The following is an 18741-nucleotide window of genomic DNA, read 5'->3' as shown; positions in this document are numbered from 1 at the left end:
TTAGATTATTAAAGGAATGGCATAGACAATGAACAACATGCAACAAATATCGCAGTCTCAACCCTAGTATCAGTCTCAGAATCACCACAAGGAGTCTAAGTTGGGAGAATTTATGAGGACTAAGCCACGAATATTCTCTCACACCCCCGAACCCCTTTCTATAGATGACTGTCTAAAGACTATTGAGAAGAAGCTATTGATCACTTAGTGCAATGATCGGGAAAAGGTTTTATACGCTGCTCACCAACTCACCGGTACAGCTTCTAATTGGTGGGTTTCTTATTGCAATGCACATGAAGATAATGAGACTATCACCCTAGGATGAATTCAAGGGAGCTTTTTGTCACCACCATGTACCTACATGAGGTATCACTATGATGAAGTTCTGCAACCTGAAGCAAGGATCTATGTTATTCAATGACTATGTGAACAAGTTCACTCAGCTTTAAGGTATGCACCAGAGGATGTAGATAGAGATGAAAAGAAACAAAAGCATTTCTTGGATGGACTCATTTATGGGATGCAAGTTCATCTAAGCATCCATGATTTTCCAGACTTCCAGCATCTCATGAAAAAGTCATTGGTTCTGGAAGATAAGTACCGCATGCTTGGGGATGACTGCAAGAGAAAGATGGCTACAACTCGCACCCATGCACCTTGCCTCGACAGGGTTAGCAGTATCAGGCACCAATCTAGTTCAAGTCTCCAACACCAACTCCTCATTCTGCTTATCAACAACCCTGTCCAAGCAATAACACCCTAGCTCCAGCTAAGCATCCCAACCCACAACCCATAGCTGGTCGACCATGCTTCTATTGTCTAAAGATTGGACACTTTCTAATAAGTGTCCCAAGAGATGGCATAATCATTCACCAGTTCCTTTCAACTTGAACACGCCAACCAAAATTCTAGCTACAGCTCCAAGTCAGAATCAGTACGAGACCCCTGCTTCGCCTAACCGAGTTCAATAGAACAGTGTGAAGGGACGCGTGAACCATATCACCGCAGAAGAAGCTTTGAATATACCATGCATTGTATTTCCTATGTTCCTCAACAACTCCACACCTGCTTCTATTCTGTTTGATGAGCTTCACTGCCACATCGATGTTGACCCGCTTATTCGAAGCTATGTTGACTCAACCAATTGCACAGTGAGCTTTGTATGCACTCCGTGAAGCCTTGTTGCATGCCACTTTGGCCTTGGCCTGCTGCTAGCGCCACTCTCTACTTGCTGCCAGCCGAGATCTAACTAGGCCTGCACATCGGCATCCACACCATTGTGTTCACCACCTCTCACTGAAGGAGGAGCACCATTGTGCACGCACGCACGTGCCGTTAAGGACCATGCCGGGTAAAATGTAGTTGACCAACAATGGTGCCCCGATCCCACATCTTATGACTAGGGCTAGCTGAGCCTGGGTGTAAATAGGTTTAGGGTTTTGAGTTATTCGGTGAAATGAGAAAATGGCAAAAAGATTAAATGATCAATTGAATAATCGTCTGAAATGATGTTAAATTCATAGAAAACGAATTATAGTTCCAAACATTGCAACGTAAATTTTTGTTAGCTTTGTATGATCATACTCTACTGTACAAAAATGTTGATGTTCATGTTAATTGCAATTTAATTTTTGTATTGATTTAATTGTGCTAAATCGTGTATAAGTTCCTATTAATTCCTGGATAGTTCAAAAATAATTAATCTAGTAATAAGATTCTTGATAAATATAATACTTTCTAGAAAAAATATTGTCCAAAATGTTAGAAGAGTTTGGCCCATTGTTTTAGTATAAGTTTGATCTGACATTGTTAGCTTCAAAACTTTGTATAGAAAAAATAATAAAAATAATCTAGGGTGATACCACTTCTAAAATTCCTTATTAGATCAATCATACAAATGAAAAATAGTGTATGGCATGTTAGATACTTCCTTTCCATCGACTTTGTTTGAATGCATGTTCTTTTATTTTATTGATCTTTTGGACAGCACCTCACTTATTCTTTTTTGCCACGAGCTTGTGTGCGTTAGTTCACATAATTCCTGTTTTATCATATTCTTTGCTTAGTGCACTACTTTCGTGTTCATTTTCATAGCATTCGGATCACATCGCATTGCATTTTGTTCATGCTCATAGCATTTCATGCGCTCTTTCTTTAGAGAGCCGAAGAGTGACACGAGCATGATCGAGGATGATCCAAAGGTTTTTGCTATTGATTGTGAAGTCGAGAACCAAGGCAAGCATATATGTATATTTCACCCCTACTTTGGATCAATGTGTTGTTAATTTGATAACTTATCTCTATATGTATGTCATGCATGTTTAGCGAGTAAATGTTGGGGTTTGTGCAACATCCTATTTTGTTGCATTACCTTTGCCTTGACATTATATATCTCTTGATCTATTGTAACCTGGGGTGTTATCATGTATTTATCTAACTTAAAATGAATGCGATATGCTTAGCAAGAATAGGTCACCAGTAGAAGTCGAGCAATGATTTGTCCATCGTTCATGACCTTTAGGGTTTATTTGTGTCTCGTAAGAATTAATCTTAAAGGGTTAGATGTGTATGTGAGAATGAGGCAAGATTTGGGCGGGCATTAGAGATGGTTTAGTAATGGAATCTTAGAGGTCATAGACCTACCTAGGTCATTTAAGCACCGATTTTTGGTGCCGTTGGCTTAAGCCCAACAGGTTTTAACCACAAGAATTCTTTGACCACCTTCATTCTGCCCTCCAAAATCCAATTGACTTTGGATTCCGGGTAACTTTTGAGGTTTTTGGAGGGTTCTCCATTATCCCTCGTCTTGATGTATTGATTGTTGACTTCACGACACATGTCCTCCCTTGAGTTCTTCGTAGGGGTCCTACGAGTAGGGTGAGGAGAAAGCTTATCCAGTGCATGCCTTGAGTCAAATCTTGTAGAAAGGTGTTGACTACCATGAGGCATGCCACTCTTCTGTTGGGCTGAAGCCTCAACCATCTGTTGAGCTCCATTGATACATCCAGCCATCTCTTGCATCCTCTGCATAGCTTTAGTTTCACCCTATACCTTAGGAGGGGTAGAAAATAAGATCTTGGCGCATTCCCGTAATCATGCCATGTTCAATGTGTATTGAATACTGGAGAACTAGATGAACAAGTTTCTAGGGATTAGAGGGTTCCTGTTACCTAGACCTAGAGTCAATCCAATCATAATAACAAGGTTCGCTAGAGAAGGCAGAGCGAGGAGCTGTCAGCTTCATGCGATAGGAGCTATAGAAAGTCCCCTATGCTGTGGTGGTAGCAGGTTGGTTGACTGTGGAAGACGGGTTATGATGAGGACATCACTCTTTCGGATACACACACACTGAGTATTCCTCCAACAATAGGTCCATTGACACGAGCTTGTGCACGTCAACTAAATCATGAGGTGAGCTCGTTCCTTAGTGTTCCTTTATATTTTGATGAGGATGGGATGCTACTGAATAATTGTGATGTATTGTTACTTAGAAACATGGGAGAAGAACAAAAAGGGCGCCCAAGCCAAGGTGGAGGTCCAATCAAGTTCGAGTCCGTTTCGGAGTCCAGGACCAGCCTGCACTAAAATCGTCGCCCAGGACGCATACGGACTCCGTTTTCGACGTTCTACACATGGTTGGAAAGCTAAGGAGATAAGATTTCCAACGGGACTGGTTCCATGTCCAAATTCTTTCTGAGTCAACGGGAATCATCGAACAAGTGGACGTCCAAAATCTGTCAGGGTGCTGCGCCACCATCTTTTGGGCCGTTGGGCCGTGTAATGTGTTGGAGTCCATTAGGGACACGTCTAGGGGTCCTTGGCCGACCTTAGTCTTTTATATACAGTAGCCGCTGCCCTAATTAGGGTTGGGTTTTGCTTAGATATTGATCTACACACAGTTGTGAGATTTTCGCTCTTGTTCCGGACCGACTAGGCCGCCGCAAGTGTTTGTGGAACCCCGACTTCGAGTGCTTGAATTCAATTCGCAATATTTTAGATTGCATCTTCTACGTTCTTGCTTGTGTTCTCGGTACGCTTGCAGGGATTGAGCCTTCTTGGCGAGGTCAACCGCGCGACACGGTTGATAACCATCGGAGCTGTGGTGTAGTGATTGCAAGGGAGACGATCTGTTCGGGTCGAAGCCTTTGGATCATTAATGTCGAGTTCTCCACCCACCGACTTATCGCTACCTATCGGAAGATCAGGCCAACATTACCCATCAACTGGTATCAGATTTTCAGGTTGCCCGTTAGGTAATTTCGTTTTCCCTTTTAGATTAGTCTGTTTTTCATTACCTAGAGTCCAGAAAAAGCCAAAAAAATTCTGTCAATTTCCGCTGCCCTAGAACCCTTTGTGCCTTTGCAATTTTTGTTTTCAGTTGCGTGTTGTTGAGTTTGTGTCCGTGGTCGAGTCTTGTTGCTGGTTTTAGAGTCGTGTTCTTGGTTTTTAGTCAACGCTCCGTGCTGTTTTGATCACGCCGCTATCCCATCGCCACCATCCCCACCAACAAGTCGAGCCACCACATTACTCGATTTGCCACCGCGAGCCGCCTTGTGTTACTTTCCGCCACGCCAACCCTAGATAGGTCGCAAGCCACCTTGTATCAATTGCCCTGCCACCGCTGCCATCCTTGTTCATCTCGCAATCCTATTGCTTGCAATACCTTAAAGAGGTCAATTTCTGCAAGAGTTGCTTGAAAAAAAACCCTAACTCGACAGGGTTTCAGTAAAACGGCCATAACTTTCTCATACGGACTCGGAATCAGGCAAAAAAAATTTTCACTGACATCTATAGAAAAAGTTACATCCGTTGCTCCCCTGCTTCGTCAAGTTCCGCCGAAATTTTTTTCCCAAATTCGGCTCGGAAGATTGAGTATTCGAGTCGCGAAGTTTCTGCATGCTTTTCAAAGAACGTGCTTGATTTTCTATAGGCCACATCTTGCATCCGTTTGAGCTGAAAATTTTTGTGGTTGTTGCTTGTGTGCTCCTAGTTCAGAAAAAAATATCAGAAAAATACGAAAAAAAAATTCATTATTCCTACTAGTGCTAAAGACAAAAAAGAGGAGCACATAGAGAACACCCAGATCATTGTGCTATTTGCTGTGTCTTTCTCTGATCATCCTTTTTAGCTTTGTTTCAGCTGTTGTGCTAGGACTAGGAACACGTGATAGACCAGCAACTGTGATTCATACTTTGGACACTTATTTAGCTTTGCTCATCTGATTACAGTTATTGCTAATCCTTGCTACCATATTGTGCCTTCCAAGCTCCACCTCCTTTGATCCGAACAGGTTCACTCTTGCAATCATCCCACGCTTCCACGGTTGTTCCTCCTTGCTGCGTTGGTAAGAACATTTATAAGAGCGTGGTAAGACGCTTGAGTGTGTGTGATTCCACCTTCCACAACCTAGTAGTTGATAGGGATAATATTTGTTGTCCTTTGTTTTCTACTAACCATGTCAGGTGATGGCTCTCTATCGGATTTTAAGGATTGTGTGTCCAAGGAAGAACTAAACAAAGCCTTGCAGGATCATACTAGGCTATTGACAGACATTAGAACAAGCATTGCTAACCTCGTCACGCGAGTCAATGACCTTGAGTTGCGACAGCCACCACAGGATGATGACCATTCACATGATGATGATGATGATACTAATAATGGTGACCAAGAAGATGGTGAGGTTTTTGTTGGGCAAGATGCGCGTGCTGAGCAACGTCCTCATGCTGAACAATTACATCGTGGCCAACAACAACGTCGTCAAGGTAATGGAGGTAATAATGTTAATCGCAACGGTCGCGATGATCCTTATTCTAAGATTAAGTTTTCAATGCCTCCTTTTGATGGTGCATATGATGCTGATGCTTATTTGAATTGGGAAATGACGGTTGATCAAAAGTATAGTTCTCATATGGTTCCTGAAATGCATAGAGTTAGACTAGCCACTTGTGAGTTCACGAATTATGCTATTATTTGGTGGAATGGTCTAGTTTCTAGTGGCTTAGAACCTGAATCATGGCCTAGACTAAAGCGTGCCATGCGCAATAGATTTATTCCTCTTGATTATACACGTGAATTGAAAAAGAAATTGCAGCGCTTAAATCAAGGTTCTAAATCTGTGCATGATTACTATCAAGAGCTTCAAATTGCTATGCTTCGTTGTAGTATACAAGAGGATGATGAGGATACCATGATTCGTTTTTACTCCGGGTTGAGACGTGAAATTCAGGACCTTGTTGATTATAAAGATTACAATACTACCAATAGGTTGTTCCATTTTGCTATCTTGGCAAAAAAAGAACTGCAGGGTCGACAATAGGTGCAGAAATTGCGGAACAATTTTGGGAGTACATCTACTTCACGAGTACCACCGGGACAAGCAACAACATTCCCTTCTACATCTACACAATTTGCTGCCCCCTCCTCCAACACTCGGGCGCGTTCAGTAGGAGCACCACAACCATCACGTGAGGTGAGTAAATCTACTGTTTCGCAGGATCCAATGCCACGCTCTTCTTCAGGTGCAGCTACCACGGGTCGTACAACGGGCATTGTGTGCCGTCGCTGCCAAGGTATTGGCCACGTCATGAAGGATTGCCCAAGCCAGCGAGCATACTCCGCAACAGCAGATGGTGGATATGTTAGTCATAGTGATGTCGAGGAAGAATATGCATTTGAAGCTAATCTTGCAGCCGATCATGACATGGATAGTGAGGGGGAGGAGATTAGTGGTACCGCTGCCACGGAGAGTTATGCAGCACGCACCTTCATTGTGAAGCGAGTTTTGAGTTCTCAAATGGGGCAAGTAGAGCAGCTACAACGCCATAATCTATTCCAGACATTCCTCATTGTCAAAGATGCACGTGTTCGTACCATAATTGATGGCAGGAGTTGCTTCCTTTGACGCCTGCTGAAATTGTGCAATGTGATAAAGCTTTAGCTGAAAAAGAAAAGAAAGAACGTGTTTTGGAATCTGAAAATCAGCAAATAGCTCAATCTGTTTTTCCACCTAAGAAAGAGAAGAACACACCTAGGTCCGAAGGCATTAAGTTAAAGGGTGGTGTTATGCTTGCTACTAAATCTGATCTTGCTGAAATTCAAGATAATGATACTTTGTGCTATGCTTTCGTATGCAAAGAGGTTTTATTTTCAATTGATGATATACCTAGCTCTTTGCCTGCTGCTGTCACTAACCTTTTGCAGGAGTATAAGGATGTCTTTCCAGCTGAGGTACCCCCGGGGCTACCACCATTGAGAGGGATAGAGCACCAAATAGATTTGATCCCGGGAGCGACTTTGCCAAACTGCACTGCATATAGGACCAATCCGGAGGAGACTAAGGAAATTCAGCGACAAGTCCAAGACCTTTTGGACCGTGGGTACGTACGAGAGAGCCTTAGTCCTTGTGCTGTTGCTGTTCTTTTGGTTCCTAAGAAAGATGGTACATGGCGCATGTGTGTTGATTGTAGAGCCATTAATAATATCACAATAAGGTATCGTCACCCTATTCCTAGGCTAGATGACATGCTTGATGAGTTGAGTGGTTCTATTATTTTCACGAAGATTGACTTGCATAGTGGTTACCACTAAATAAGAATGAAATTGGGAGATGAATGGAAAACTACTTTCAAAACTAAGTTCAGTCTATATGAGTGGTTAGTGATGCCTTTTGGTTTAACTAATGCAGCTAGCACTTTCATGAGATTGATGAATGAGGTTTTACGTGCTTTCATAGGAAGATTTGTGGTGGTGTACTTTGATGATATTTTCATCTACAGCAAGTCACATGAAGAACACATTGATCATCTACGTGCTGTTTTTACTGCTTTGAGAGAGGCACGTTTGTTTGCTAACCTTGACAAGTGCACCTTTTGCACGAATAGAGTTGCTTTTCTTGGCTATATTGTTACTCCACAGGGAATTGAAGTGGATGAAGCTAAAATTGAAGCCATCAAGAGCTGGCCGACCCCTGGGACTATCACACAGGTGAGAAGCTTTCATGGCCTTGCAGGGTTCTATCGGCGTTTTGTGAGAGATTTCAGCACCATTGCTGCCCTACTCAATGAGTTGACAAAGAAGGGTGTTCCGTTCCAATGGGGGCCAGCACAAGAACAAGCTTTTAATACGCTGAAAGAGAAGCTTACGCATGCACCTTTACTCCAACTTCCGGACTTTGGTAAGACTTTTGAGTTAGAATGTGATGCTAGCGGCATTGGAATTGGAGGAGTGCTACTACAAGGAGGTAAACCCGTTGCTTATTTTAGTGAGAAATTGAATGGGCCATCTCTTAATTATTCGACTTATGATAAGGAGTTGTATGCTTTAGTGCGAGTTTTAGAAACATGGCAACATTATCTTTGGCCCAAGGAGTTTATTATTCATTCTGATCATGAAGCTTTGAAACATATTAGAAGCCAAGCCAAACTAAACAAACGTCATGCTAAATGGGTTGAATTTATAGAGTCATTTCCTTATATCATTAAACACAAGAAAGGTAAAGACAATGTCATTGCAGATGCATTATCTAGACGTTATACCATGCTGTCCCAACTCGATCATAAGATTTTTGGTTTAGAAACAATTAAAGGATTATATGCTACTGATTTGGACTTTAAAGATGTTTTTGAACATTGTAAAGAAGGAAGAACTTGGAATAAATATGTGCTGAATGATGGATTACTATACCGTGCTAACAGGCTATGCATCCCAGCTAGCTCTATTCGCCTATTGTTCTTGCAGGAAGCGCATGGAGGTGGTTTGATGGGACATTTTGGAGTGAAGAAGACCGAGGATGTATTAGCTACTCACTTCTTTTGGCCTAAGATGAGGCGCGACGTCGAGCGCTATGTGGCACGCTGCACTACTTGCAATAAAGCTAAGTCTCGCTTGAACCCACATGGACTTTATATGCCTCTTCCTGTTCCTAGTGTGCCTTGGGAGGATATTTCTATGGATTTTGTTTTAGGATTGCCTAAGACCAAGAGGGGGAGGGATAGTATATTTGTCGTTGTGGATCATTTTTCAAAAATGGCACATTTTATACCTTGTCACAAAAGCGATAATGCTACAAACATAGCTGATTTATTTTTCAGAGAAATCATTCGCTTGCATGGAGTGCCTAACACCATTGTTTCGGATCGTGATGCAAAATTTTTGAGCCACTTGTGGAGGACACTTTGGAATAAACTTGGGACAAAGCTGCTGTTTTCGACGACATGTAACCCTCAAACCGACGGACAAACGGAGGTTATGAACTGCACATTATCCACCATGTTGCGGGCTGTTTTGAAGAAAAATTTGAGGATGTGGGAAGAGTGTCTACCCCATATTGAGTTTGCTTACAACAGATCAGTTCACTCCACCACCAAGGTAAGTCCGTTTCAGGTAGTGTATGGTTTTAACCCCCGTGCCCCTATTGATTTACTACCTTTACCAACATCGGAGAAATTGAATTTTGATGCTAAGACACGTGCTGATTTGATTCTGAAAATGCATGAGTTGACTAAGCAAAATATTGAAAAGATAAATGAGAAGTATAGAACTTATGGTAGCCAAGGTCGGAAACATATTACTTTTAAAATTGGTGATCTTGTGTGGTTACATTTGCGTAAAGATAGGTTTCCTGATTTGAGAAAGTCTAAATTGCTGCCTCGAGCTGATGGTCCTTTTAAAATTGTGGAAAAGATCAATGATAATGCATATAAGCTTGAATTGCCTGCAGATTATGGGGTTAGTCCCACATTTAACATTTCAGATTTAAAGCCTTACTTGGGAGAAGAAGATGACATTGCGTCGAGGACGACTCCAATTCAAGAGGGGGAGGATGATAAGGACATCACTCTTTCGGATACACACACACCGAGTATTCCTCCAACAATAGGTCCATTGACACGAGCTCGTGCACGTCAACTAAATCATGAGGTGAGCTCGTTCCCTAGTGTTCCTTTATATTTTGATGTGGATGGGATGCTACTAAATAATTGTGATGTATTGTTACTTAGGAACACAGGACAAGAACAGCAAGGACGCCCAAGCCAAGGTGGAGGTCCAATCAAGTTCGAGTCCGTTTCGGAGTCCAGGACCAGCCTGCACTAAAATCGTCTCCCAGGACGCATACGGACTCCGTTTTCGACGTTCTACACATGGTTGGAAAGCTACGGAGATAAGCTTTCCAACGGGACTGGTCTGATGTCCAAATTCTTTCTGAGTCAACGGGAATCGTCGAAACAAGTGGATATCCAGAATCTGTCAGGGTGCTGCGCCACCATCTTTTGGGCCGTTGGACCGTGTAACGTGTTGGCGTCCATTAGGGACACGTCCAGGGGTCCTTGGCCGACCCTAGTCTTTTATATACAGTAGCCGCCGCCCTAATTAGGGTTGGATTTTGCTTAGATATTGATCTACACACAGTTGTTATATTTTCGCTCTTGTTCCGGACCGACTAGGCCGCCGCAAGTGTTTGTGGAACTCCGACTTCGAGTGCTTGAATTCAATTCACAATATTTCAGATTGCATCTTCTACGTTCTTGCTTGTGTTCTCGGTACGCTTGCAGGGATTGAGCCTTCTTGGCGAGGTCAACCGCGCGACACGGTTGATAACCATCGGAGCTGTGGTGTAGTGATTGTAAGGGAGACGATCTGTTCGGGTCGAAGCCTTTGGATCATCAACGTCGAGTTCTCCACCCACCGACTTATCGCTACCTATCGGAAGATCAGGCCAACATTACCCATCAGGTTAGGTGGAATTTCATTATCCCCGTCCCCTTGGTTCTCAACTTCTAGGGTGTTGACCATATGATGTTTCTCTATTTCATAAGATGAATCTGAAGAGGAAACATCGAACTCAGTAAACTGGGGCTCATCCTTAGGAAATTCCTCATCTGAACCCTAGATTCGTAAGTAGCTTACACCACTGGTAGTTGGGAAAGGCATGGAGGTCAGCTGACCCAAACGTGCTACGAGATCATTTGGGCGACCGCCTTGGTCGACTGACTCAGAACTCGATCAACCATAGATTGCCTTTGGGGATTGGCTGATCTCTGGTAATTCATCCAACCTAACATAGTTGTCAGGACCAAAGTCATTGAAGGACCTGAAAGGAAATTGCCATGCCATGAAAGATGATATCTTCTGATGTCGACTGATCCACTCGTATCCCCATGGACGGCACCAGTTGTAGAGGATTCGTACTCAATTATCAATAATATGTGAATGAAAATAGGGATACCTATGCGTAGTCATCGAGGAGTATCGCATAGAGGCAGAAAGTTAAGATGCTTTGAGTTGGATAATAGCCCTGTGTCCTATATTGCCTTGATTATTCTCAGGATCACAATGTACAATGAGGTGTGTGGATTGGTGTAACCCTAAGAACTAGGTGGATTTCTATGACCTACTACTAAAGATCTTTTTGGGTACGGGATTGTTCCTTTCGTGGATCTTCAATAGATGTTGGTATTTTATCTGACTAGACTTAATGATGGGTACACGACTTTGGAGATCTAAAGGCGTGAGTTGCTAAGGCTTGATTGCTCTGATTTTGATTTGTTTGGCTTCTAATGGCTTTTTCATTCGATGTACCCCTCTCCCTGTCTTATATAGTCAGGGGGACCTAAGGTGTATCCTACTTGGACTCCTCAAGACGTATTGTAAATGGATCGTGAAGGGATCGGTGACATCCTAAGAGGGGGGTGAATTATGACACTTAGAACTATTTTGTCTCCAAAAATAACACAAGATAAACCTATATCAAATTCTATCTAAATGTGCTCTAGGTTTATCTAGTGTGTCTACTATACCGATCAAAGCGCTTGCAACCTATCTAAGAAGGTAAATTACAAGAATGTAAATGTGGAAATGTAAATAAGGTAGAGAGAGCAAACTCGGCACAAGGATTTTTCCCGTGGTATCGATGGCATGAATGCCATCCCTAGTCCACGTTGGAGTTCAACAAAGGATATGCTCCCAGTTGACACGCGGTCACAGCTCTTGAGCTACCAAGTCACAAAGACAATGCCTCCACCGGATAAGCCACCAAGGCACCAAGGTAAGGTCTCACCACTAACATCTCTTCCGGTTCCTTGCTGCTATGATCACTTCGGAGCTTAAGCCACCAAGGAAAGGATCTTTATGTCCCCATACATGCTTCTCATCACCGCTCCACACTAAGTCGGAGGGTCAACATGCTTGCTGGGGAGTCACCAAGACTCCAAGGTGCCGGCGTACCACTTGCTATAAGGTTGGATCACTCCTTGATCCACTCTCTAGGCAGCAACCATCTACCAACACTCTCTCTAGGCCTATAAGCACTAATCACTCACTAATCTTGTGCTTAATCATTTTGGATAATCACATTAAGCAATTTGGTGGCTTGGATGTCTTCTCAAGTATGTATGAGCTTTCTCTAGACTCTAGCAGCATGCCACACCTTCAAATGACTGAGTGGAGGGGTATTTATAGCCTCAAACCCACGCACTACCCGTTAACCCAACAGCTCAGAAAAATTGTTAACACCAAATGATCCGGTGAGAACACTAATACTAACACCGGATCATCTGATGAGTACACTCTCACAAACTAGCCGTTGGAACCCCACTCAAGCCTCTATGAACACCGGACACTCTGGTGTATACTTCATCTACATCACCGGACTATCTGGTGAGTTATCCTGAGCCATCCGAGCATTTCTTTCTTCTCTTTATAAATTGCTCTGGTGAAAGCATCCGGTGCACATCACTTTATCACCGGACTATCCGGTGAGTTGACTTTAGCCAACCAAGCCAATGCAACCCTCTTTTTAAATAATGCTCCGGTGTGCACAGCCTTCATTACCGGACCATCCGATGTGTTGAACTCCGTTCTGCCTCTTTGCACTCTTCATTGTCTGGTGTGTGCAACACATTGATCACCGGACCATTTGATGCTTCGATCTTCAACTTCAATGGTTGCAACCTTCTCTGGACAAAATGCTTCGGTGTGTATCTTTTTTGATCATCGGACCTTCCGGTGAAGTCTTCAGGCCTCTCTTCCCTTTGTCAAATATGCTCCGGTCAGTTTAACACTCTGAGCACCGAACCATCCACTGAGGCAAATCTTCCTAGGACTTCTCCAATTCAGTCCAACTTTGTCCTGGGTACGGTAGCTTCTTCATGTATTACATCCATGAGACCTAATAATATATATTCTTAGCAAACATGTTAGTCTCATTGACTATATTGTTATTAATCATCAAAATATAATCATGACCTAATAGTACCATTTTCGCTACAGATCGTTAGACTCCCAAATGTCTAGGAATTCTTCTCGAATATAGGATAACATCCTTATCTTGGACGGTTATCTTCCAAGTATATTGTCTTCATATCTTATTCCATGGTAGCTATATCTAGCCCCATATCAAGTAAGATATAGACCATCCTCATACACCCTTTTCAGATATACTGTATTTAGAAAATATATAATATTAATTATATATCCTCATCAAACACACACAGAAAACATGAACAAGAGGGAAAGAGGATGAGGTTGAAGTCACCAGATTGTCCAGATCTACTTAGATCTTAAAGGATGAGCTAGGGATGGAGAAATCCTCACCACCAGAACAATGAGATCCCATGGGCAAGCCATGTATGGAGGAATCCCCTCCGGACCAACCACCAAAGCCCGACCTTTGGGAGCCCCAGATAAACGGATCCCCTCCAACGGCAACCGGTCACAAGCTCCCTTTGATGTTCACCAAGGGGACCAAGGTGGTGAGAGAAGGAGGGAGATCTCAGGACAAGGCGGTGTAAACGTGGGCAAATAGCTAGGGATTTGCGAGGAAGGGGGATCGCATTGCACAATTTCTTTCCATTATTTAAAAAAATCTTCGTCAATTGAGCAGGTGAAACCAGCTGTATAAGAGATGTAACTCCACCCTCGTGAAATGCTGCTTCCTTTCTTTTGTCAACGATCCCAAGTACTTTGCCTGTACAATGTATTTGATAAAAGAATGACACAGTACAATCATCAATATAATTTGAGTACTCACAAGTGTCACAACTTGGTTCACAAAAATATGCATACAAGGTCCCAAACATATCAATCCACAATTTACAAACAATGAGAACAGAGGAATATAAAGTCAACCTGAATACAAATAACTTGCTTCTCTTAACTGAAGCCGGTTACAGAAAACACGTACATAGTAGCCAATAGCGGATGACCCTGATGACATTTCGAGAAAGCCTATACACACATGTTCGCGTTACAGGTTGGGGAGTTCTTTGCTCACCGGAGTGGATGGCGCAGGAGCGGCACTGCTTGTTCCGCTGCTATCGGTACCGAAGGTCTTGAGAGCTCCATCAATGCTGATCTCGTCGAAGTGATGGGGACTCCTGTTGTTCCATAGTCCACGCTTCCTAGCTCTCCTAAGCATCACAAGACGTTCTGTGACTTCCTTCATGTCGGGCCGGTCTTCGACCTTATCCTTCAAACACTCGATTGCAAGCCCGCCAATTTCTTCCAGGACCAGCACATCTTCATCGGCTATTGCAATGCCCTTGTCAAACATTGCCCTTCCACTGTTATCCTGCTCATAAACTTTCTGGAACTCGATGATGAGGCTGCAGTTTTCGTCATATATTGTGGGCTTCCTGCATATGAGCTCCAAAAGAACAACTCCGAAGCTGTACACGTCGCTCTTTTGTGTCAAATGCCCAGTTTTGTGGAACACCGGGTCTATGTAACCCATACTCCCTACTACAAACATGGTGAAGTCCTTGTCCACGGTGAGCAGCTTGGACGTCCCAAAATCTGAGATTTTTGGCATGAAATTGTCGTCGAGAAGTATGTTGGCTGGCTTGACATCACCATGTCGTATGGTACGGCTGGTGGATGAGTGCATGTATGTTAATCCCTCTGCAGATTCAATTGCAATGTCCAAACGTAAGTCCAGTGAAAGAGGAAGTTGTCCCTTGGCATCGCCATGGAGGACGTCGTGGAGGTTCCCATTAGCAGCAAACTCGTAAACAAGCACTGGAACATGAACCTCCAAGCAGCAACCCAAAAGCTTGATGATGTTCTTGTGAATCATTTGTGACTGGATGATCAATTCATTGGTGAAATCCTCCTTTCGAGCTTCATTTACCAGAATCGACGCCTTCACAGCCACCATTGTGTTGTCCTCAAGAGTCCCCTTGTAGACTTCACCGAATCCTCCTTTGCCAAGGACATGTGAATTGTTCTTTGTAATTTTCTTGAGCTCCTCCTTGGTGAAAATCTTCAGGTTCTCCACTTTTTCAATTACTGAACCACCATTCTTTTTGAAAAATTCCTTCATCCTTCTTTTTTGTAGCACCATTAGTGTGAAGAGTAGAGCCAAAGCTAACATGAACATGGCCAAACTGATGCCTACAAAGATAGTATATTTTAAAAACTCAGATACAACTTAGCCCCACGCCCCTAGAACCAGTGATTTTTTTTTTTGGGGTATGTAAGATACCAGAAGGTAGAATTTCCACCTCTAGACAAGCATCAATTGACATGCATATGTATATACCTATGGCAAGCTGTGCTTCAAAGGGGAACTTTGGGCTGCATCGTTCTTTCTTCGGATCACCGTTAGGCTTGTAACCTCGAGGGCACTTGCAATTGTACGACCCATCCATGTCCTTGCAAACACCATAGCAAGGAAACTCTTCGGGGCGTGTACATTCATCTATATCTGTTTATATTGGGGATTAGATCCAGGCAATCATACAATATTTCTTTTACATAACCATAATCTCATTAAAAAGAATTAATCAAAGAAAAACAAATGATGAAAAATGTTGAATTCAAATTTGACATTTTGATAATAAATTCCAATTAGTACCGTAATAAACAGTAATTAGATATTGAAGTATGGATATATGCCCTCCACCATGACATTTTAGAATTTGGATGCTCGAACTTTGTCAAATTGGACTTTTGATATATTCAGAAGGATTTAGATTAGTGACATGAAAGTACCACAAGTAGATTTGCTGATACATTACAATTGAAACTAATGATCAAAGTTGCTTATTAGATATTATTGTATGATGTCCGAAGTGTCACATATAACAATTGACACTGATGATCAAAGACTTTCGAGGGATCTAACCTGAATGTTGGCCCTACACTAAAACCAGTAAGTTGCTAATGCCTCAAGTGAACAAGAGCACCCTGTAGACAGCATTCAAATTGCAACACTGATGCTTTTACTTGCAAAATAATGTATTTTGTGGCGAGCAGATATTTTTCTAGCTGCCTTTAATTTTATAGTGGAGACACATTATTTTATTTCTACACTCTAGCATCCTTTAGAAACACTAAATACACATCGTTAGAATCTGGGCTTTCCGAGGACCTGATCCTTGAAATATAGGCCTTTCGTATACCTAAGCATCTCTAGCAAAACTGAAATATATGTTAAAAATCAGATACCCTTGGAGGAAATCCTTTGTCGGCTAGAACTTTTGTATACTCTAGCGTCCTCCACCAAAACTAAAAATATATTTGGAAAAAATTTGAGGCTAACCGAAATCAACTTCACCTCAAAACTTGCTTATGTTTATACTATAATTCTGATGCCAACCTACTTAGATTTACATTATATTTTCTGTGACTAGATTATAGCATGTCTCAACCATCTAAAAAATAATTATAGACAATAAAAGGTGCAATGTCTTCTCTCAAAAATTATGACAAGCTAAAATAGTGATTTAAAAACTCCGAAACTCCGTCTATTCATGATTTTTGTATCGGCAATTTACAAAATGGCTCATAGAATGCAACTGCAATCCATGTAACATTTTTTTTTTGACTAAAGTGTCTTCAAGATAGCCTCTACATTTGTGAACCTCATAAATAGTGTGTCAAAAGAAGTACATACAATAAAATAATATGTCAAATTATAGAGAAAAATAAGAGTTCACAAAAACAATAACGAATAATAACTCAACGTGTGTTACAAGCCCAGTAGAATATACATCAATAACTAGCTACTTACTTGTGCATCCGTTTTCAGCTTGGTAAGGGTTGCCCTCATAGCCTGGCTTGCATCTGCAGAAGTAACCAGGTCCATTGACGGAGTCAACGCACTCGCTGTTGGCGCTGATGCAGGCGTATCCCGTCCTGTTCTTTGCCGCAGTGCACGACAGGCCGCCGCCGCCGTCGCGGATGGCCCAGTCGAGCCACACCGGTTTGCTGGTCCGGTTCACATCCATGTGCAGGTCGGACACTTGGAAATTGTAGTTGTGCTTGTCGACAAGGAAGGCGTAGTCGCAGGGGCTGTACGCCATGTCATCGCGATCCCAGGAATTGAAGGTAACAGCGTTGTCGGTGAGGCCTGGCGCGATGTCTACGTGGCAGCAGCCGACGCCGACGCACTGGCCGTTCTGCGCGCTCTGCGAGTCATTGCAGTAGGCGACGCAGCCCGTGTAGTAGACGTAATCGTAGCGGCCCTTGCCCTTGCTGTTGGAGTTCTTGGTGTAGGCCAGGGTGTTGCACCCCAGAACCACGAACATGTTCCGCGCATTAGAAATGCGCCACACGCCGTGCGTGTTGAAGTCCACCTGACCATCGAACGATAACTCGGTCGGGTCACCGCTCGAGTTGTAGCACTGGTGAGCCACCGGAAGCATCACCTTGGCCTCCGGCGGCTCAACCGTCAGGCTCATCACGGGTATCGTCTTGTTGGCGGCCTTGAGCACCGCCGTTCTGGCGTTGTTGACGCAGGCGATCTCGAAGCCCTCGCTGCGGGAGCAGCCGGCGCCGATGCCGAATGGGTAGGGGATGTCGACGTCGCCGCACTTAGTTGGGCAACTGAACTCCGCGGGGACCGCTGATGCTGCCAGAAGCAGCGCAGGCAGCAGGAACAACGGCAGCGACATAGGACGATTAATCATCTCGCAATCAACGGTTGCTGAATAGCTAGCTAATTTGCTTAGTTTTCATGAACTTTGCGCTTGGGTTTCCCGCGTTTAAATAGCAGGGAAGCTACCTGCTCCTGCTCCCCTAGACTGTAGACGAATTTTTTAAAAAATTTAACCTACTTTAATTTAATAGTTTATTATTAATTGTATTTTCGAGAAATAATCCTTTGCTCACTCCAGGCCACGTAGTGTGATATGAATACATTGTCACGCCTCATATAATGGTGTGGCAGGTGCGCCACGCAGGAGCGCATGCACTGAGAGGTCTACACGGGATGATCAAACGTGGTAGGCTTGTTACACAACTCCAAGTGGTGTGAAATCTTCTCGTACTGTAGGATCAATTAGGCGTAAGATATGCAATCAAAATTGAGTGAATGATTGTGGAAGCCATATTCAAATTTTATTCACCCCAACCAAACATTTAATTTAATCTCGTAATCAGTTCAGTACAGACTGCTATCATATAAAAAAATGATATACAAAAAGATCCGTGAGTCCGATTACCATCACATATTAACAATGAACACTAGACAAGGTTATGAAACTGTTCCAATAAGCATCAGGTCAATCGGGTCTCTAGATCAAGAGTTATAACCTTCACAAAAAGACTATAACAAATGGTTATGAAAATAGTTAAACCCTAATTTCACGATTATGCAAGAATTAAGAAAATTCAACTAACCAAACTTTTCAGAACCTTACCTTGACGCTTTAGGATGATTTTGGATGAATTAAACCAAGACAAATTGCGTTGACCAAATGATCCACAAAAAGTTAACATCGAACGACAAAAACAAATAGTGTG

General features: G+C 42.8%; 1 protein-coding gene across 1 annotated transcript; it reads right to left on the bottom strand.

Moving 5' to 3' along the window:
• Positions 1-14021: 14021 nt before the first annotated feature.
• LOC133903572 (wall-associated receptor kinase 2-like) lies at positions 14022-17938 on the bottom strand. The gene is made up of 3 exons (XM_062344991.1): positions 17009-17938; positions 15536-15700; positions 14022-15387 (listed from the first exon to the last, which is right to left on the bottom strand). The coding sequence occupies exons 1-3, from the start codon at positions 17904-17906 to the stop codon at positions 14243-14245; spliced, it is 2208 nt and encodes a 735-aa protein (XP_062200975.1). The 5' UTR covers positions 17907-17938; the 3' UTR covers positions 14022-14242.
• Between the last annotated feature and the right edge of the window lie 803 nt (positions 17939-18741).

This window comes from Phragmites australis, chromosome 21 (genome assembly GCF_958298935.1).
Source record: "Phragmites australis chromosome 21, lpPhrAust1.1, whole genome shotgun sequence".
NCBI classification, from domain to species: domain Eukaryota; kingdom Viridiplantae; phylum Streptophyta; class Magnoliopsida; order Poales; family Poaceae; genus Phragmites; species Phragmites australis.
This window is presented reverse-complemented; position numbering and strand designations above follow the sequence as displayed.